This window comes from Onychostoma macrolepis, chromosome 15 (genome assembly GCF_012432095.1).
Source record: "Onychostoma macrolepis isolate SWU-2019 chromosome 15, ASM1243209v1, whole genome shotgun sequence".
Taxonomy (NCBI): Eukaryota; Metazoa; Chordata; class Actinopteri; order Cypriniformes; family Cyprinidae; genus Onychostoma; species Onychostoma macrolepis.
The window spans coordinates 8282803-8305022 of record NC_081169.1 but is presented as its reverse complement, the minus strand read 5'-3'; the positions used below and the strand labels follow the sequence as shown (position 1 = coordinate 8305022).

Sequence of the window (22220 nt, the reverse complement as noted above, 5' to 3'; positions counted from 1 at the left end):
TGCAATATCTTTAGGATTTGAATCCAAGATTTCCTTATCACACAGGCGCTTGGACCATCTATAGTACCGACTTCACAGGCTCTACACACTAAAGAAAAATCAGTGTATATAAAGAACAAAATGTGTCTCCTATGTTTTCATTTGTAGAGGTAATAAAGAGGAAAGCTTCTGTGATACGTTTCTTATCAGCCTCTTTATTCCCCATCCAAAACTCTTTTCATCGTATCATTTTTGCTGCTCTGTTTTTTTCTGGAGGCAGAGAAAAGAGGTTAGGGGCTGGCAACTAAATAGAGGAGTGAATGACTGCAGTCGACCCACAACGGTTTTGTTCTGTTCTCTGGCAAGCAAACTGAATTATCCTGTTTTCTTCTCCTACTTTGTTCCTTTCCTCCCTATATTTTTTATTTGCCAGCCTCCACGTGAGAGCTCTCTCAGCAGGCCGAGTGTGGAGTAAGTGCAGACTGATTCATCTCGGTAACCAAACATCTCCTTTTTAGAGCAACAGTCTATTGTAGTCATGGAAAACTGACCGCCTCAAAGCACCCTTGGATTGAAGTATTGGTCGAGATGTACCACTGAGTCACGGCTGCTGTTCACATTACAGGACACAAATACAGCGGGGGGAAGAAAGCATTCGTAAACAACAGTGTGAATGTCTAGATCTGTCTGAGACCCTTTGTGGTCATATGACTGACATGAAAAAAACGTTTCCTCCAGAGCTGAATAGACCCACATCGTAGCAGAAGTCTTTGTTATGCGTGCACTGCTTGCTGTACAGTTTCTGCACGAGTCCTGGCCGATGTAACGTCTGCAGGCAAACACGCTTCACAGGGACTTAATGAATTCAGGTGGCAGAGATGATAAACCGCATCTGCCACACTTTGGAGCGTGCAGATAAATTGTTTAGGCTGCTCTGTTTTAGTGCAGGAAAACAGTGACTTTGACCCTCAGATGGCAGCTTGACCTTCAAAGTTAATTATGTAAAATAAAATATCAAATTACAAATTACAAAAAAGAGGGGGGAAAAAACAACAACCAAGCATTCTTTATCACAAAAGACGACCTCGTGTTGCCAGAGGGAATGGACGGATCTAATTGCTTAGGAAGGAAAAAAACAACAGAGCAACTATTCCTGATGTTAATTATTGTTTTTTCTCTCTCGCTAATTGCAATTATTGCGATTAAATAAATGATATGACAGCATGGGACTGAAACAAAGGACGAAAAACTGAACTTTCTTCAATGCTTGAGGCAATGCCACTTACGGCTGGTTATCAACAACCATTTACTGTGCCTTATCAAATATGCAGCATTTGCACATTAAAATAAAAAGTACACGCATTAAATGTGTGTGAAGTAGTTTTAAATTAGTTTTGCCTGTACAGTCATGTAATGCTAATGAATATGCTACATGAGTATTAAAGCAAACACATTTTCTGTTGTTATACAGGGCCGAGTCAAAATCATTTTCTCTAGAAAAACGTTTACTTTTTAGTTGATCTGGAATCAGTTACAGGGGCTACAGGATGGATTTACTGTTTGGGAGGACCAAAAAAAAAAAAAAAAATAGTGTGCCTACAGGCAAAACTAACATTTTAATTGGTAATTGGAACAAAATAGAAAACTTAAGACGAATAGCTGTTGTCTTACATTAGCTAGTGTGCTTGTGCCACCGGTGACTACACAGAATAACAATGCCTGGTTGATCAAAACAAATGATAACTAAATGCAAAATTCAGCCTTATATACACCATAGGTAAAAACAGAGATGGAACTTAACATCTGTGCCCCTATGGGACATTGGCTGACACTGAGCAATTTATATTCTGGTATACATAATACAAATATTTTACTTTTTTTATTCATATAATCAAAATAAGTATTAAAGGTTAGATTGTGTAAATGTGAAAAGAAAATGAGTGCCTGAACTGCAGAAGCAGGGACTCTAAAAACAACGCTGTCGGAGATACTCCTGAAACCAATTACCTTACAGCAGATGACTGAAGTCCAATAAACCACAGAGACCTTGTGAACTCTTGACTGTATCTACAGTAACATGACCCACAGCCAACCAAGACCTTTGCAATTTACGCTGAGCAAGAGTAAATTTAGCTTCCAGTAGTCGAGTGAAGCTCACTGTGAAGTATGCAGCAGTGATGAATGTGAAACTCAGTATGCAGCCAAAAATGGATTTGTCTTTTTAAGATATAGCTTGAATAAGTATAACAAATATTGTGAAAAATTTATGGGCATTGAAAAGGATGTCACAGTTTTAAATGTAGTAATTACCCCTAAACATTTAATATTAATAAAGAAATAAAATATACATTTTAAATTTAATAATAATAATAATAATAATCATTATTATTATATCATTATTATTATTATTATTACACTAATTATAATAATTTAAGATTATGTAAGATTATGAATATTTACATAACATACATGTAAATTATATCTATTTTTGTGTACTACATGTACATTTATATAATTTAAAAAATTGAAATATAATGTTAAATGTTAAATATAAATCATTTATACAATACAATAACAATAGAAAATAATTTCAAAATAAGATTATCAACATTTACATTATAAACATACTGATGTACATTATCTTTTATTTGTGTGTTATATGTAATATTACAATTTCAAAAATATTCAAGTTAAAAATAAATAATTTTCATGAAACAATTTTAAGATGATAAGATCAACATTATATATATATCAACATTTACATCATATATTGTACATATGTATGATGTAAATGTATATTTTATTTGTATATTATATGTAAATATAATAAAACTTTAAAAATCAAAACATTAATGTTAAAACTAAACAATATATTACATATACCTCTATCTATCTATCTGCTAATCATATTTAATAATTACATAAATAAATTATATTAAGATAATATTAAATAATAATTACTTTTAAGATGTGTAAGAATATTAACATTTTACATCATATACACTTATTTAGTGTAAAGGTACATATTTTATTTGTGTATATAAAAACCTTATTATTAATATTAAAAATTGTGTTATAAATGCTTCACACAAATGTTACATCTTGCCTGAGCTAAATCTGAAAATAATAATAATAATAATAAAAAAATAAATAAAAATAGCTTCTTTGCAGTATGACGTATTCTACACTCAATGTGCAATGGAAAATGATCAGCCTTTAGTACAGAAAACATTAAACAGAAAGTAGAAAGTATACTCACTCGTAGAAAGTAGTCCATCCATCTTCATTGCTTTTTGTGGCCAGCAGAGCTGAGCTTCCATGATAAGTCATCATGGCAAGCTCTTGACCCTGGGCAGCAACACTCTTCAGTGCATTATTAGTTCCAATAGTGAACCAGAACGTCTGGCCATCAGGACCCATCAGCCAGAGCGGCAATCCCGTTGTGTCTCTACGAATGGTAACTTTGTTCTTATTCTTGTCGATGATGCTGCTCAGGTCACCTTCGCCAGAGTAGGTGAAGTTGTACAGGTAGTCTCCAGTGGTCAGGCTCTGAGTGTAAATGTGACTCCGTTCACGTCAAACAGGTAGAGTTCGTCATCGATGGGCGAGGAAACCTCATACATGTTGAGCGGGTTGAGGAACGCTTTGTTCCTCCTGACATATCGGATGCGTATGTTACCCAGGTCGGCGATGAAGAGTTCTCCATCAGGTGAAACCGCCAATGAGGAGGGTGCGTTTAGCTTGGCGTCTTTGGCGTAGCCGTCGTCGCCCGAGTAGCAGTCGCAGTTAGCGTCGTTCTTGCAGTCGCAGCCACTGGGGGCCCCAGCGACCAGAGAGATCTCCCCATTGGTTGAGACCTGACGGACTCGGTTGATCTTCTTCTCATCTGACTCAGAGATGTAAAGCAAACCGTTGTGGGAGACGGCAAGAGCGTTGGCGGATTCCAAGGTGGCGTGGATGGCGATTTTGCTGACTAGGAAGTGATCCAGGCCGGGTACCTGGCAGTGCATTGGCCTTCCCGCTACAATCCTCACCTGATGGTTCTCTGAGATCTGCAGGACTACGTTGTTGTCCAGAACATAAAGTGAATTGTCCATTGGGCTCACGGCCAGATCAGTGGGCCATTCTAGACGCACCTATGGGAGACAGGGGAAAAATACACTGTTATAATGCCACATTAAAAATATATTTTATTTGTTAGGTTTGAAAAAAAAAAAAAAAAAACAGTTGCCAATGGGAAGACAAGCAGGTTCTCAAATAACTACAGAGAAGGTAAAAAAAAAAAGAAAGAAAAAAAAAGTCCAAACACAAACGAATTCAACTTTATTTCTTACATTAAACAATAACAAAATAAAAATAAAAATAAATAAAAATAGCTTCTTTGCAGTATGACGTATTCTACACTCAATGTGCAATGGAAAATGATCAGCCTTTAGTACAGAAAACATTAAACAGAAAGTAGAAAGTATACTCACTCGTAGAAAGTAGTCCATCCATCTTCATTGCTTTTTGTGGCCAGCAGAGCTGAGCTTCCATGATAAGTCATCATGGCAAGCTCTTGACCCTGGGCAGCAACACTCTTCAGTGCATTATTAGTTCCAATAGTGAACCAGAACGTCTGGCCATCAGGACCCATCAGCCAGAGCGGCAATCCCGTTGTGTCTCTACGAATGGTAACTTTGTTCTTATTCTTGTCGATGATGCTGCTCAGGTCACCTTCGCCAGAGTAGGTGAAGTTGTACAGGTAGTCTCCAGTGGTCAGGCTCTGAGTGTAAATGTGACTCCCGTTCACGTCAAACAGGTAGAGTTCGTCATCGATGGGCGAGGAAACCTCATACATGTTGAGCGGGTTGAGGAACGCTTTGTTCCTCCTGACATATCGGATGCGATGTTACCCAGGTCGGCGATGAAGAGTTCTCCATCAGGTGAAACCGCCAATGAGGAGGGTGCGTTTAGCTTGGCGTCTTTGGCGTAGCCGTCGTCGCCCGAGTAGCAGTCGCAGTTAGCGTCGTTCTTGCAGTCGCAGCCACTGGGGGCCCCAGCGACCAGAGAGATCTCCCCATTGGTTGAGACCTGACGGACTCGGTTGATCTTCTTCTCATCTGACTCAGAGATGTAAAGCAAACCGTTGTGGGAGACGGCAAGAGCGTTGGCGGATTCCAAGGTGGCGTGGATGGCGATTTTGCTGACTAGGAAGTGATCCAGGCCGGGTACCTGGCAGTGCATTGGCCTTCCCGCTACAATCCTCACCTGATGGTTCTCTGAGATCTGCAGGACTACGTTGTTGTCCAGAACATAAAGTGAATTGTCCATTGGGCTCACGGCCAGATCAGTGGGCCATTCTAGACGCACCTATGGGAGACAGGGGAAAAATACACTGTTATAATGCCACATTAAAAATATATTTTATTTGTTAGGTTTGAAAAAAAAAAAAAAAAAAAAACAGTTGCCAATGGGAAGACAAGCAGGTTCTCAAATAACTACAGAGAAGGTAAAAAAAAAAAAGAAAGAAAGAAAAAAAAAAAGTCCAAACACAAACGAATTCAACTTTATTTCTTACATTAAACAATAACAAAATAAAAAATAAAATAAAATAATAATAATAATAATAATAATAATTAAATCCAACATTTGCTTTTGACAAAAGACTGAATAAAAAAAAAAAGATCAAAATATTTAATTCAGCAATATTTGCTATTGGTGTAAAAATCATCCTCTTTATGTTTTAATAATAATAATAATAATAATAAAACATGCCATAACATATTTCTTGATTAAGTACTCCTTATGGTATGTTTTATTTAAGTTGATGATGATGATGGTTTGTACACCAATAATTTTTTTACTTTTAAAATTTAGATTTTTAAATTAAATTTTGATAAGTTTAAAAATGGATAAATTGTGATCTGTTTTTTTTAAGCGACTTCATCCATTACAGACACAGTCTCTGTTGCCTATTGTAAAGTTTCTTTTAAATACTCTGTTTGACAGAGACACTGATGTTGGCAGAAACTTTTATTTCAAAGAAATAGTTACATTGCACTTTTTTCTACAGAGGAGGAAGTGAAAACTGAAATGCCAGATGCTACATTAATAATGGAAAAGCAAATACGATGAAAAAAAAATGAAAAAAGTTTGAATAGGTCACAATTGCCGCAGAAGACAAACAGTTCTTGAGTTGAGGCTGCTTTATCTGATAAACATGAAAGTTAAAAAAGAGAGGTTGAAATGGTGATAAGAAAGAGAAGCAGGAGAGAAAAAGTGAGTCAAAAGATCAGATTAAACCACGGACTCCCAAAACACCATACTTGCACTGTATCTGTTACCCCTCCACACGGATGTCTTTTTCTAGCTTTGGCTTATTAATTTCATAATGGAAAGCGACTGCAGCAGGGGAACAGGACCCTTTGAAACAAAACGAGGCACACGTATCAAACAAGACCCGCTGCCTCCTGCTTGGCTGTCTAAATTATGACTTATTGTTCTGAAAATAATGTAGCAGGCTTTTAACATAGAAAAGATTGAATCTGGTGAATTTGCACAGACCCTCTCTTCACTAGGGGACCGTAATCGCTCTCTTAGGGGCCGAGTATGAAGTGTCTTATTTCAATAGTGTTCTTGGCATGCTAACAAGGCTGGCTGATTAAAAGATGCTTTTAATGCACTCTGAGAATAGACAAAAAGCTACCAAGCTGAGCTTAATATTAAAAGTATTACATAAAAGTCACAAACTAATCTGTAGCCATTGACTGGGACATGTTGGTTTTTATGGAGAAGTGAGAAAAGATACGTAAATAGCATGATTAATGTAATGCATTCAAATCTGCCTTCAAAGTTCGCTGTCTTTCTCATAATAGATTCCTAAATGTAACTGTTTATAATTGAAGAGACTGAAAAACATTATGCTGACATTTTCATCAGAGACTCAAGCCAGCAGATGTGGCATTTAAACGAAAAAAAAAATGGCTACAAACTTCATTTTACAGACTCTGACAGTCACTTAATATTAAAGAGCATAATTTAGCATTAAAACTTAATACTTCTTGATACTACTTGATAATTCAAAATACCTGGAAAACTCTGGGTGAGGAGTTATGGGTAATATTTCTCTATGAAGTAGATGGCTACAGAATACAAAGTGCTTACTATTTCTTAAAAGCTGCATATGTGAAACAGCACGCATAATACAACAATAAGTACAGCATTGTGCTTTTCAAACAGAATTATGCTGTAATAATGCCATATAATACCATAATGCAGAATGTTACATTTTTTGTCCATTAATTAAAGAAACAAACAAACAAACAAAAAAACAGAAGTTACTAAATTACAAAAATTACAAAACAACAACTAAAACTGACATTACAACAACAAAAAAATAAATAAATAAATAAATAAAAAAATTGCCCAAAGTGGAGGCACTTCCATACATTCTGGTATTTCATGCAAACAAAAACCTAGATAATTAGGAATGCATCAGATAACAAAATGGATTAGATAAAAACTCAAAACTGCAATGGCCCTGCGGAACTAGAAACTGTAAATTTTTTTTTTTTTAAAAGTAGGGGCAAGCCATATTATAGCTGATCTCACAAGTGTAAGGATTTCAGTATCCTGAAGATCCTGGACTGTCCGATAAGTCCTCAACAACATAAAACATAGCACTCAATACACCATTCTGCCCTCATTCCTGGAAATGATGCCCGCACCCTGAGCTGATCTATATCAAACTGCCTCCTGGACGCTGGTCTGCAGTAATCTATTGGCCACAGCCTCTGCCATGGCTTAAGTAGCACCACACATTGATTTTAAGATACGATTAAGTCACAGTAAGACCCGAAGAAAGAAGACTCTCACTGCCTAACTGAGTCACCATGTACTGTTCGATATCGGTCAGCGATATCTCCCCCGAGCTGAAACCTACAACACACACACACACACACACACACACATGACATGATATGATATCGAGATTTCTTATCATGGCAGATGGATTAATATAATAAGACACATCATGGAGCGGTAGAGCAGTGGAGTTGGTGATGGACAGGCTTTAACCCGAAACCAAATTCCAATTTAAAACAATCACTGAAAGAACGAGAAAAGTTACCCAGTACCTTATCGAGAAGTCAGTGAAAGAACATAATCTGGAAAGCATTGCATTTGGTTTTAAGTGCAATATGTGTGTACAAATCTAATAAACATCTTAAGGGCAAACTCAGAGTCTAAACCAAGGCTTTTCAAAGCTTTTAATGTCAAGTAGTCCCAAATATGATTTGGGAAGGACTCCCTTCCCAAAATATATAACGTCTCGGTTACGTATGTAACCCTCGTTCCCTGAAGGAGGGAACGGAGACGTCACGTCGGGTGACCGACGAATTGGGATCTCGCTTAGAGAGACAAATCCACTACGAGTGTAACTAAACGAGCCAATGCACATTGGCATGCGATTATTGCATCCAGCTGCCGCTGATCACAGCGTGAGTATAAGTAGGCAGCAGGTTACAGCACATATTTAGGTTTTCGCTGAGGAGCCGAGCTGGTGACCCGGCCACTCAGCAGTGGTACAGCAGCCGTGGCGACGGGACGTGACACAGAGTCACGTCGGGTGACCGACGAATTGGGATTCCTACCAATGGGCCACGGATACTGCCCCTTCCAGTGTCTTGTGGAAGCCTCCTGCGCCCCTACTTTTTGGCGTAGGTTAGGGGTCACCACAAGAAGACCAGCTACTGTTGCTATGGCACTACCCATTCAGTAAGACTGGATAACACTGGGAAAACATACCCGTTCCACTCGGAACAGGAACACTGCGGAAGCCAAACCTTCACCAAAGGAGGTTCAGAAGCACTTACACATATAACAACCATTTAGGTGAATATGGAAGATTAGAGGTGACTGTAGCCTCTTGGGTAATGGCAGGAAGTCTGCCGGGGAAACACGGGCTCTGAGGCTATACCGTGGACTTACACATATGGGATCCAATTAGGTCTCTACATATGGAACCCAGCCCTCTACCGGTTCTCACGGATTCATCGAGTGAGGGCCTGGCGCCAGACATTCCGCCACATCTGGCTACCGAGGGGACGGAGAAGCTCGACAGGGTCTACCAACGGACTCTCTGGAGCAGTTTTAGCAAGCCGACCCGAAACCGGGGCCTCTCAGTGCTTCTACCTTTTTGAGGTGAGAACAGAGGAGGAATGCGGTTCCACACGGAGGCCATATAATCTAGCGAACGTGTTAGGGGTCGCCCAGCCCTCAGCTCTACAAATGTCTGCCAGCGAGACGCCACGAGCCAGCGCCCAGGAGGATGCAACACCTCTAGTAGAGTGAGTTCTCAACCTGAACGGGCAGGGCACACCCTGTGCCTGATAAGCCAGGGTGATGGCGTCCACTATCCAGTGGGCCATCATCTGCTTAGAGACGGCATTCCCCTTCTGCCGGCCTCCGTGACAAACAAAGAGCTGGTCTGAGGTCCTGAAGCTTTGCGTCCTGTCAACATAGCATCTCAATGCCCGGACGGGACAAAGCAAAGATAAGGCTGGGTCTGCCTCCTCCGAGGGCAGCGCTTGCAGGCTCACCACCTGGTCCCTGAAGGGAGTAGTGGGAACCTTGGGCACATAGCCAGGCCGGGGCCTCAGGGTTATCTGGGCGTCCGCTGGCCCAAACTCTAGGCACGAATCGTCGACCGAAAATGCGTGCAGGTCCCCTACCCTCTTGATGGAGGCCAATGCAAGCAGAAGCAGAGTCTTCATTGAAAGAAACTTCAGCTCGACTGTCTGCAAAGGCTCGAATGGGCCCTGCTGTAGTGCTCTGAGCACTAGAGACAGGTCCCAAGAGGATATAGAGGGGGGCCGTGGGGGATTTAACCTTGTCACCCCCCTAAGGAACCTGATGACCAAGTCATGCTTCCCCACCGACTTCCCTTCCACGGGGTCGTGGTTAGCAGCAATCGCAGCCACATAGACTTTAAGGGTGGAGGGAGACAGCCTTCGCTCCAACCCTTGCTGCAAGAAGGACAGCACGACTCTGATCGGGTACTTCCGGGGTCTTCTTGGTAAGAAGAACACCATTCGACGAACAGGTTCCACTTCAAGGCGTAAGCATGTCTTGTAGATGGCGCTCTCGCCGAAGTGATGGTGTCAACTACCTCCTGGGGTAGGTCACCTAGAACCTCCACGTCTCGTCCAGGGACCAGACATGAAGTTTCCAGAGGTCTGGACGCGGGTGCCATAAGGTGCCCCGTCTCTGAGTCAGTAGATCCTTCCTCAGAGGAATCTGCCAAGGAGGGGCTGTCACAAGGAGCATCAGTTCCGGGAACCAAGCCCGAGTGGGCCAGTATGGCGCCACGAGCAGGACCTGCTCCTCGTCCTCCCTGATCTTGCACAGTGTCTGTGCGAGAAGGCTCACTGGGGGAAACGCATACTTGTGAAGGCCCCGCGGCCAGCTGTGTGCCAGTGCGTCCGTGCCGAGTGTTCCCTTGGTCAGGGAGTAAAACAACTGGCAATGAGAGGTCTCTAGAGAAGCAAACAGGTCTACCTGAGCGAGTCCGAAAAGTCTCCAAATCAGCTGGACCGTCTGGGGATGGAATCTCCACTCTCCGGGGAGCGCAGCTCGGAATGTGAATGGCCCGAAGCGACCTCAGATGCTTCTGACTCCAGAGGAGGAGGTGGCGGGCGAGTTGCAACATGCGACGGGAGCGCAGACCACCTTGTCGGTTGATGTACGCAACGGTCGCAGTGTTGTCCATGCGGACGAGCACGTGCTTGCCTCGTAAGCGCCTCTTGAGACGATTCAAGGCCAGGCGTACTGCCAGCAACTCTAGGCAATTGATGTGCCAGTGCAGTTGGGGGCCCGTCCAAACCCCCGACACTGCATGCCCGTCGAACGTGGCCCCCCGGCCGGTGGTGGAGGCATCCGTGTAAACCACAGCAACCACCGGAGAAACGAGAGGTCTGACCACAGCGTGAAGGTTTGGCGGCAGGCCGGTGTGACTCGGACCCGGTGAGTGCCGCGTTGCCACGCCCACCTCGGGACTCGGCCATGGAGCCAGTGTTGAAGCGGTCTCATATGAAGCAGCCCCAGCGGTGTGACTGCAGCTGCAGCTGCCATATGCCCCAGGAGCCTCTGAAATTATTTCAGTGGGACCGCCGTCCTGCTCTTGAACGTATTCAAGCAGTTCAACACCGACTGAGCATGTTCCTGTGTGAGGCGTGCTATCTGGTTGACCGAATACAACTCCATTCCGAGAAAAGAGATCCTCTGCGTCGGGGAGAGTTTGCTCTTTTCTCAGTTGACCCGAAGGCCCAACTGGCTGAGGTGCCAGAGCACCAAGTCCCTGTGTTCGCACAACTGGTCCTGAGACTGAGCCAGTATGAGCCAGTCGTCGAGGTAGTTGAGAATGCGAACGCCCTGTTCTCTCAGGGCCGACCGCTCCACCGGGGGGACCCCCATATACAGCTGCACCCCCATCCACGACCTGGTAAGCTCCCCATGCACCTCCGGGAAGAGAGGCACCGGGGCAGGGTGCTGAGAACCAGCACAAGCTACCCCGAGAACCAGTCGTCCAACCTCGAGGGCTCGGGACACGGTGGAGGTCTCCACTCGAGCCCTACCCTCTCAGCGGCCCGGGAAAGCATAGCCGTCATTTCCGGGTCTGATTCAGGCATTGCCACTGCCGGTGCAGCTGCGCAACCGAATCTTATTCACCAGGAAGCTCCGGCTCACCCTCCGATGTAGCGATTGACATCCGGTCATCGGAAGGAGCGCCAAGGATACTGCTGGTTCGCTCTGCCAGAATGTTTATGTGGCGAGTGGGCGGGGCCAAGAGCCGTGGGAACGGAGCGAGGCCGGTGGAGTTAATGATAATGAGCGACACCTGCGCCACTCACCGGTCTCGAGTCCCACGGAGGAGCTCCGGAAGGATAAAAGGAGGAGTGACAACAGTGGAAGACCAGGCCAGAGGACCAGGCCTGGTTCCCACGGCTCTCGGCCCCGCCCCACTCGCCACAGTTCCATTGGCAGCTCACTGGTTTCAGAGCGCAAGAGGAGCGATGGTCCCTCGAGGGTTGGTTCCCTGGAGGCTTTGCCACCACTGTAATCCTCAGACCACCCGTGCCACCACCTGAAGTAGTCCTCGCCTGTCTGCAGCCAGAACGAGAGCTAGATCGAGGCAGAGGCAACAGAGCTCCGCCCCTTTGTCGAGGTAACGGAGCCTGGCCTGCAACTCCGAGATGATCACCTTCCCAATGAGAAGATGACTCATTTACGAACGCCACCTCAGCATGCTTACTACCCAGGCACGTGAGGCAGCGATCCAGAAACGCACGGGTGACACGTTGTCTGTAGCAAGACCCAACTCGTCTTTACAAAGACGTGACGTCAAGTTTGCCAGATGCAACGTCGTCTTTAAAAAGACGCACCCATGAATGCTCTTTTAGGGAAAAAGCTCTTTTAGCATGCTAAAGCACACAGGGGAGATGGTCACCTGTAACACAAACAGGGGGTAGTGCAACCTGATGTGTGCAATTCACTCGACACGGGAAGAACCACCGCTGCTGTAGCGCCGTACCACCAGCACGAGAGTCTTCCAAAGAGCGTGCTCAACTCGTTGAATTCACTCGTCAACAGAAGTCAGGAGCAGAACGATGTAACCGCTCGGCTCCGAAGCGAAAAGCTGAATATGCGCTGCACCTGCTGCCTAATTATACTCACGCTGTGATCAGCGGCAGCTGGATGCAATAATCACATGCCAATGTGCATTGGCTCGTTTAGTTACACTCGAAGTGGATTGGTCTCTCTAAGCGAGATCCCAATTCGTCGGTCACCCGACGTGACTCGGAGTGACCGACTGAAAGGGAACAAAATATAACTGTAAAACATTATTATTATTTTCTTGGACCACTTCAAGAAAAAAACGAAACAATAAGCACTGCAGAAACATTTAAATATTGCTGAAAAACTCTGGGAAATGTTTTTTTTTTTTGCAATGTTAAATGTGATTTCCTTAAGTAGGACACGTTTCTTTTGGTCTTGGAACAACACTGCCAATGACCAATCAGATTTTAAGGTTAGGTACAGGGTCCAACCAATCAGATTTCAGAGTTAGGATTAAGTCCAGGGTTAGGGATTCAACAGCATTCTAACCCACCAAACACTTTCATCCAATTTCCAGGGTAGGTTTAGCATTAAGGATATGATTAGATGACGACTTAATGCTACAAATTTTATTCCAGGCCCAGAAAGGATGTTGATTCAGGAATCCTTAGGTTTTTGCAACATATTGCATGGAACAAAAAAAAAGACAAATAAGACATTTTCCAGATGAAAACGCACTCGATGAACAGATGTCTTGATGTTTTTTTGCTATCAGAGTAATTCTTTGTTTATCAAATCCATTTTCTTCTGAACAGTGGCGATTAAATATTCAGCTCCTGTGTGTGTGTGTGTGTGTGTGTGTGTCTGGGTGGGGGGTCGGATTTGATACCTCTGTGAGTGATAGACAGGATGTTTCATCTCTATTTCTCCATCTACTCCTCACACTTTCACACACTAACAGAGTGAGAGAGGGAATAAACGGCTCACACCCTCGTAAATCCAACACTAGAATAGCTGCCGTTAAATCCTTCAACATACGCTGAAGCACGTGTAATGAGAACACGCAGGCTTGACCTTGTCCGAAAGCATGTAAGCCAGCTTGCATCTTAAACAGCCCTTTCAAAATACAGTCCTTACTGCGACATTTCTTTTCAATGTTGATTCAGGTCATGAAAAGGAAAATAATCGCTCGCTTAGTTTGAAGTCATGCTGTTTTGGAGCAGCCGTTGCTGTAGATAACAGGGTTGCGCACCATTTAAATTCCAATCAAATTCCTGAAGTAGCAAACAGGATGCGGAGTTGACCTTTCGCTAAGCTCCGCCCACCTCAAACTCTTTAGTTACTATCGACACTACAATGACCTGAATCAATAAGTAAATGCATAACATTCTCAAGCTCTCAAGAATTTTGTTTTTGAAGAAATGAATACTTAGCAAGGGCACATTCATCAAAGTGACTGCGAAGACATTTATAATCTTACATAAGATTTCTATTTCAAATAGATGTTGTTCTTTCGAACTTTCTTTTCATCAAATCACCCTGAAAAAAACATTGAAAACATGTCATGGTTTCCACAAAAATAGCGCTGTTTTTAACTTTGATGAATAATATTAAGAAATATTTGTTGAGCAGCAAATCAGCACATTAGAATGATTTCTGAAGGATCACGTGACACTGAAAACTGCTGAAAAATCATTTTTGCCATCTCAGAAATTAATTACATTTTAAAACGTATTCAAATGGAAAACAGTTCTATTTATATTTCACAATATTACTCATTTACTGTATTTTTGATCCAATAAATGCAGCCTTGGTGAGCATAAGAAATTTATTTTAAAAACTTTTACTCAAACACAACTTAAATCCTCTCTGCATACACTGTGTTACTATTATAAGACTTATTTTGGATAATATTATTATTAGTGTTGGCAAATGATTAATCGCATCCAAAATAAAAGTTTTTATTTACATAGTATGTGTGTGTGTAGTGTGTATATTTATTATGCATATATACTGTAAATACACACCCATGCATGTATATATTTAAGAAAAAAAAAAGTAAATTATATGAATATAAATATATACATGTAAATATTTTCAAAATATATACTGTATGTGTGTATTTATATGTACTGTACATAATAAATATACACAGTAGAATTATTATGTAAATAATTTTGTTTATTTTGAATGCGATTAAACACGATTATTCGCTTGACAGCACTAATTATATAATAATATATAATAATATGAAAACTATCTAAACACACAGATACTCTTATAGTCTTACTGTACACTAAACAAGTCCATAACCTGAACATATGGCGGATGGAAACAGTTGCTAAGGTAGGATTGTTTTAATGTAGGAATGTTTTAAGGCAGGGCTAAGCGAGGATCAGTCAAATTCATATTTATTTTTCATTTTAATTTGAAGAAAGACAATTAAAATGGAACAACATAAACATTTTACATAGAGTATACCATCAAACCTCAGTAAATTTTCTCTTTTTTTTTTTTTATTCTGAATTTTGCCGAACCCCAGTTGTAAACCCCTGCATTGCATACCAAAAATAACCATCACTGAAGTAAAAAGACATTTAAATACTCCCATTCCTCCAAGAATGTGCAGTTATCACCATATCTCTACATTCACCAGGGGATGAGGAAAATATTTATTCCAGAAACCAATGTAAGAGTTGAGAAGAAATATTCCTGCCAAGTCTCAAATTCATAGCGCTCGTGCGGGGTGCCTGCGCTGCCTGAAAGGCAAACAAATTTGGAATATAATGCGAGGTGTGCTCTGAATGCAAGATCTGAATAGTAAGTGGAAAGGAATGAAGCCATAACAGAATTGAAGCTTCCAAGGGGGGCTTATTGGAAGCGGAGATATCGGGACCTAAAGAGCATCACATGTTAATGAACTCGGTACCCGGCACCAAAAAATATGATATTTTTTGTTGGATCTAGGTGAGAATTGGCAGGCGGCGTATGAGAGGGAGGAAACAGGCTTCAGATGAGCCCTCAAAAGTGTGGCAGCAGCAGGCTTAAGTAATGCGGTGGCGTGTTTGATGCAGTGAGCGTGTGCTGCACATGCATTTTTAATGGATGCTTTTTACTGTCTGAGTATCTTTGGCAGAAGCTGGTGTGATTTGTCATCATTGAGGCTGGGACTGCAGTGGTCTTTCTGTGAGTGTGTGTGCATTTCAGGCTAGAGAGGTTTTCTCTGTGGTGCAGCTGGAGGTCGTCTCCCCAGTGATCCACATCCTCTCAGAAAAATAAAGCCTCTCTGTCAGGCAGCAGAGGCATTATTGAGCAAACCGTAAGCTGGACAGATATATGTAAGCAAAACCAGAAGCTTGAATACAATTCATGTGTTGGACTATACACCGTAGCGTGCTTTTTCCTCATTTCGTTCAATTTATGATCTTCATACTGTGGATTTTTTTAAGATGAGACCCATAAAGATGTGTTTCAAATTTTATTGGTTGTAAGGTGAATCCCACAAAAATTGCCTGGCCCCAAACGGAAAAAAAAAAAAATGAAGCCTATTTTTTAAATGATATTTTCCTATGCATTACAAAACATTTTTAATGTAAATATAATGTAATTAAAATGTAAGGGTCAGTAAGATTTTTATTTATTTTTTAATTTTTCCACAAAAATATTAAGCAGCACAACTGTCAACACTGAAATGTTTCTGGAGCAGCACATAATATAATATGATTTCTCAAGGATCATGTTACACTGAGGATTGGAGTAATGCTTGCTAAAAATTCGGCTTTGCCATCACATGAATAAATTACATTTTAAAATATATACAAATATAAAACTGTTATTTTTAATTGTTAAAATATTTCGTAATTTTATCATCTTTACAGTAATTTTGATCAATAAAACAACCTGGCAGAGCAAGTGAGCATATGAGGCCACAACTTTAAAGTAAATATATTTAAAGTAAATATATCAACGAGTCAAAGTTCCCATATTACATTATCAAAGGTTAACAAATTCCCAAGTAGGATATCAGAGCGAATTAGACAATTTAAGATTCGATCAGAACATCGAAACATGAGGAGCCGAAATTCCAAAGAGGCCCCGGAGAACAAGACAACGTCATAAATCAGATCCCTAGCGCCAGCCCGTCTGAGGCAAGTCTCTTTCACAGAACAGCTTGCAACATTAAGACAAAACGATACTTATTGATAAGTCCAACGCAGGAAGGAGATTGTCAAATTTGGGGCAAGTAACCGAGATTGATGGTCAAAAACACAGCATATCATGACCATCACATGAGGAAAATCATTAGTAGAGACTTTCTTGGAGTGGTTTCCCCCCACCTAGAAGATAAAAGACCAGACTGAAATTCCTTGAGACCTTTTAACCTCTCTGGTCTTCACAGAACATGTCCTTATGTCTTTTATAGATGTAGATGCACCAAAATGAACTCAAAAAAGACTTATAAATGAATATCAGTCCATTGGTTAACTTCACATCATGTATGTAACCCACACATTTGACAATCATGTTTTAATCACTTATTGTGTATGTCTTTTTAATAACTATTGAATAGCTTAAGGGTTCATATTCATGTTTAGTATGTGTGTGTTTTAAAAATCATACTTTAAATGTTTCTATCAATCAATTCTTTGTCAAATGTATCATATTCTGGTTATATAAATCATGTCCAAAATTATACTCTGCAAAGAGCGGGAAAGTTCGGACCATGTGACTGATAAGATAACATCATAGATTTATGCATTGGGAGGAGAAACAGAGCAACACCCCGAGCTAAGACAGTATCTAATTGGTCAAGACACCAGTTGGGATGTGTCCAAAAGCCGAGTTTAAAAACTCAGGACACCATCAAGCTTCCTCTCTTCTCTTTTTGCTTTCGCTTTTTGCCACCGCGTTTTGATGCTGCTTTTTAGCGCTCTTTGAGCGTGCTCTGACTTACATGCCAGCTGCTACTTATCACCACGATGAGAAGAAAAACTACCTAGTCTCATTACATCCTTTCTTTCTTTTACTTTAGTTTCTTTTCTTTTCCGTTGCGAGTTTTGTGTTCTCAGTTTAAGTTTTTCCGCCACACCTTGTTTCCGAGTTCAACTCAGTCTGTGACCGCCTCAAAACTTCTACCAGCCACAACTCTGCACCTTCAGCCAACGCCCAACCATTGGCTTCCCAAGACATCACTTCAACGACTGCTGAACCTCCAAGCAATCAGCAACCTTGGGAAACCCCCTTTCTGCAAAGACGACAACAAAAGGGAATCCCTTAACACAAAAGCAACGCAAGCAAGTAACCTCCAGATTTTAGCTGAATTGGTGCATTTAATACCAATTTTAGCCTCACTAAGAAACTCAATACGAGGGTTAAATAAGTGATTGATGGTTGTTCAGGTCTGTGCAATAGCATATATTCCTATAAGCTTGGGATTTCACATTTTCATTCTCTAAAGTCTTCCTTTCCTCACTTTCTCTTTTCCTGCAATGTGTGTGAATGTGTGAATGCGTGTGTTCATGTGTTAGATTAGTTTACATGTCTTAGATTTATCCAATAAAGTCTTATTTGTATTGAAAAGAGAAGTATCTTGTGTTTTGTGCTTGTTAATGTCTTAAATTGCTGATCTTGTTACTGTGCTATTTAATAGTGTTTTCACTGTATTTTGGATTTTAATATCCAGCGAATCGCTGCCGACTCAGTGATCAGCCGTGAAACAGTGAGTCTGTTCAAATTCCCTTTAAAATCATAAATGATTCCCTTTGAGCTAAATTGACCTGTTTCCTTTATACCCATTACTGTAATATGAAAAAAAATCTTATATAATTATATAAAACTATAATGCACAAAAATAATGATTAATATTTGAATTTAAAGCTCAATAGTAAGTATACGACATTTGTTGAACTAAATGTAATTTATGTTCATTTTATTATTTAAAATAAAATCACTGTGATTTTCCTCTGTTTTTTTTTTCATACTGCAGCAATGAGAAATTTCTTTCCTCAGTCTTTTAGTAATGCAGCAACTTTGACTCACTGATAATTTGTCTGCTATTTCCTGCCATGTCAAGATTTGAAAATTGCTGTTAAAAAAAAAAAGTTTCTAAGCTGGAAGTGCGACTTCCTGTTGAGTTCTATTGCACTTTTCTAATAGGGATGCTATAAAACAGACTTGAGTGATTACACTGCATTGATATCTAGTAATTCTAATTAGTCACTGAACATTTCAGTTTGCTACATCCAAAACATAAAATTGGTTATAGAAATGCATAATGAAGATGTTTACTATAGTATCAAGGCAAAAGCTTATTGCAGCCAACTATATTTTCTTTGTCATTATAACCTCAGGCATTGTTGATTGTCTTGACACTGGGAGAATGTTGCAGGAAAAATAAAGGAAAGGAAAACCAAAGCAGCCTAAAAAGCTCCAGGTCTGGACCTCTAGGGCAGTGCCACATCCCAAAATGATACTTTAGAGATGGCAGTCAGCGCAGCGTCCTTGCCTGGGGTGACAGGTAACATTTGGATTGGTTAACAGCGCCTTGGGTGACGAGAGAGTGCACGTTTTTGTGAGCGTGTATACGAGCGTGTTTTTGGGATGGAGGAAGCAGCTCTGTCACTCAGGTTGTAGGTCAGCTTGAAACTGGGTTTCGCAGGCCTGCAGCTGTAAGCAGCATCTGGGTTACCAGGACCCAAGGGAACACAAAGACCCCTGACCTGCCCTGAAGAGATGTCAGCTGCGACCCTTCACCCTCGCTAAGGCTGACATGACGACTACACCGAACATGGTGGCAGAACAGTATAGTCGTGCTGGCCTTTCACAAATCCTGCCATAAACTGGCCTTAATAAAGAGGCGTGATGGTTGAGAAAGCCGCCGAAGGTACACAAGAAGGCTACCTACCTGTGAGATGTCCATCACTGAGTCACAGCTCAGGGGTCGTGCTGAGGTCAAGTCGTTGAAGCCCAGCAGGGTGGATATGATACCGTTCTGATCGATGCGGCGGATCATGGTGCCGTCTACAAAGAAGATCACGCCATACTTATCCACAGTAATGCCTGGAGACAAGAGACAAGAAAAAGGGAATGGATCTCTGCTGGGAGGAATGAATAATCCTACATGATCAACAATTTGTTGAATTACACAATCAAAAAGATTAATATTTATAACACAAATCTAAATAAATAAATACATTTTTAAAAAATACAGTTAACTATAGAAAATTAAGCCTATTTTTGTAACACCACATACTTTATATTTACAATACAATACAATTCTTGAAACTATAATTAAAATAAATAAATAAATAAATAAATAAATAAAAGTTTTATAAAAATAAAAAGCATTTAATGCATGCCAATGTAAATAAAAATACTAAATGTAAAAACAGTCTAATAAAAAATACAATAAAATCATATATTACAAATAATATAATTTATTACTAAAATTAAATTTAACAGGAATCACCTTTAACATAAAAAATAAACAAATTGAATGAATGAATGAATGAATGAATGAATGCATGAATGAATGCATGAATGAATGCATGAATGAATGAATGAATGAATGAATGAATGAATGAATGAATGAATGAATGAATGAATGAATGAATAAATAGAGACAGAAGAAGGTAATATGCCTAACTGTGGAAAAAATGTCAGTCTAATTAAAAAATTAAAAAGTAGTATATTAACATTTACTATATTACAATAATGAAATTTAATGAGAATCATCACTGACAAAAATAAAATAAAATAAAATCTTAACATTTCTATTTTTTCTTTACATTTTGATGCAAGCAAAAAAAAAAAAAAAAAAGCAAAGCAAAACACAATAAAACAAAATAAAACAAATCAAAACAGGAACAACAGGAAGTTGCACATATGCTAAGTGCATGTTCAAAGTTGGAATGATAAATAAAGTTGATATATTAATGATATAGTGATAATTGTAAGGACGGAACGGAATGCATATCTCTCAGCATCAACATTCTCAATAGGAAGCCAGAAGTCTAATAAAAAATCCATGTGTTAAACTCATTATTTATGTCTGAGGAACAACAACCAGGCATTGAGCAGCCTGGGGAAGAGAGATGCGTGTGGTGCTGTTCAAGCTATTTAAGAGCATGTGAATCATTTCAACGTCATTGTGGATGAAAAAGGGAAACGTGGTGCTGGGTACGTTTGCATATTATAATGCCATGAAAATCACAGCTTCAGTCACAAATGCTTCTTTACTCTCAAATGATGGAAAACAGACTAGAAAATGCCATCATATTATTGCTTTGCGTTGGTGAAAATAGAAGGAAACATGGTCACACTTTATATTAGGTGACCTTAACTACTATGTACTTACATTAAAAAATAAGTACAATGTACTTATTGTGTTCATACTGTATTGCAAAACACTATTGCTGCTATTGAAGTGGGCTACGGGTAAGGTTAGGGACAGGATTGGTGGTCTGGGTAGGTTTAAGGGTGGGTTAAGGTGTAAGGGATGGGTCAACAGCATAATTATAAATGCAATTACAGAAATTTATTACAGATGTAATTACATATAGGTATTTTTAAAAATATAAGTACAATGTAATAACATGTATGTACACAATAAGTGCATTGTACCAAATTATTAATTTAAATGTAAGTACATAGTAGTTAAGGCCACCTAATATAAAGTGGGACCGGAAACATTAATTTTAGCACCCCCAAGATTCCCCTCAGAGCATTACATATGCTACACTAGGAGAATGGGTACTCTCTATACTGGAAAATTGACAAGCATATGCAAACCACAGGTTTTGCTATCAATTTCATGCTATGGTTTTGGGGTTTACTCTGAATTTGTTGCTTAGGGCTTGTACTGGTACAAATATATGGAGGAAACTCATTTTGGAGAGAGTATGTGCGGCTGAAGCAAAATAGACGAAATTGCTTACAGCATCTTTAATTTAAAGGAATTTGCTCATAGCCTAATGGGAATGATGGGAAAATTGAACCGGTAATGCCAAAATCGCTGTCTGTTTCTGAAATAAATCGACACTGTTATTCAGATATATGGAGGTTTACCTCTAGGGTTGGTAAGTGTGGCCTCCACTGCCTTGCCTCCATCCCCGCAGCGCGTCTCATCGTAGGGTAGACACTGATCGCCTGTGCCGGCCACCAGCTCTAGATTCTTTGCCACATCCTTCACTGTGTTCAGAGATTTCACTTTAAACACCTTCCTGCTGCTGGTGTCCGAAAGGTACAGGGCCCCCGAAACAGGACTAGTTGCCAGGTAATATTTGTGTGCAGGACTATTGCTAAAAAATTCAAACAAAGAAACACAATTAGTTTGTGTAAAGTACTTCTTTGTGTCCTTGTTACACATGTTACATGTACTTACTATTATAACAACAATAAATTATGCACAATTACATGCAAGCAACCCTAATCCTAACCCTAACCATATAGTAAGTACATGTAGTCAATTAATATTACTCAGCACTTAAATGTATAATTACACTGTAACAAGGACACCTTAAAATAAAGTTTAACCCAGATTTTTCATTCATAAATGTATTCATATGATATGAAAATGTAATTATAATGCAGTAAAACAATTAAAAATAACAGCAAGGCTTTTGAAACATTTTGACATGGTAACA

General features: G+C 40.3%; 1 protein-coding gene across 1 annotated transcript in view; it reads right to left on the bottom strand.

The window, feature by feature from the left end:
- The window catches only part of tenm4 (teneurin transmembrane protein 4), a 231648-nt gene that overhangs the window by 24590 nt on the left and 184838 nt on the right, over positions 1-22220 (bottom strand). Inside the window, 4 exon segments of the mRNA XM_058744934.1 lie at positions 3239-3548; positions 3551-4115; positions 19481-19635; positions 21643-21875. Coding sequence (XP_058600917.1) covers positions 3239-3548; positions 3551-4115; positions 19481-19635; positions 21643-21875 — 1263 coding nt within the window.